General features: G+C 30.8%; 1 protein-coding gene across 1 annotated transcript in view; it reads right to left on the bottom strand.

Moving 5' to 3' along the window:
• The window catches only part of JH06_5512 (hypothetical protein), a gene marked incomplete at both ends in the record, with an annotated part of 280 nt that extends 155 nt beyond the window's left edge, over window positions 1-125 (bottom strand). The window contains one exon of the mRNA XM_014669562.1: window positions 39-125. Coding sequence (XP_014525048.1) covers window positions 39-125 — 87 coding nt within the window. The remainder of the gene's footprint in view (window positions 1-38) is intronic.
• Window positions 126-429: the final 304 nt, after the last annotated feature.

The following is a 429-nucleotide window of genomic DNA, read 5'->3' as shown; positions in this document are numbered from 1 at the left end:
ATATTCGATAACAATGGCTTTGTTTTACTCTTTACTACATTACAATACAATTTGATATTTGATAGACCATTTGTGATATCTACAGGATTATCACTATATAATGCACCTGTATTATCCAACTTCATCATTATAAGGAAGATACCATTTATGTGATATTGATCCACTTACTGGATTAGAAGGACCAATGAAAGATGAATCAAGTGTATTACATGTGAGTGTGAATACTTCATCAGAATTAATCTCATATCCAGTTGCTCCTTTCTTCCATTCAATAGGAATGTTGTTTGAAGCAAAACTTTCATTCATGAATTGAATGTATCTGTCTTGAGTCATCAATCCACTCATTCCACCACTTGTATTGATTATTGTTGTATTTCCATTACTATCTGTATAACTGATATCATTTCTTGGAATTGATTCAGATTTGAA

This window comes from Blastocystis sp. subtype 4 (assembly GCF_000743755.1).
Source record: "Blastocystis sp. subtype 4 strain WR1 chromosome Unknown seqid_0494, whole genome shotgun sequence".
Lineage (NCBI taxonomy): Eukaryota > Bigyra > Opalinata > Blastocystidae > Blastocystis > Blastocystis sp. subtype 4.
Note: the sequence above shows the minus strand (reverse complement) of the source record. Positions and strands in the feature narration are given on the sequence as shown.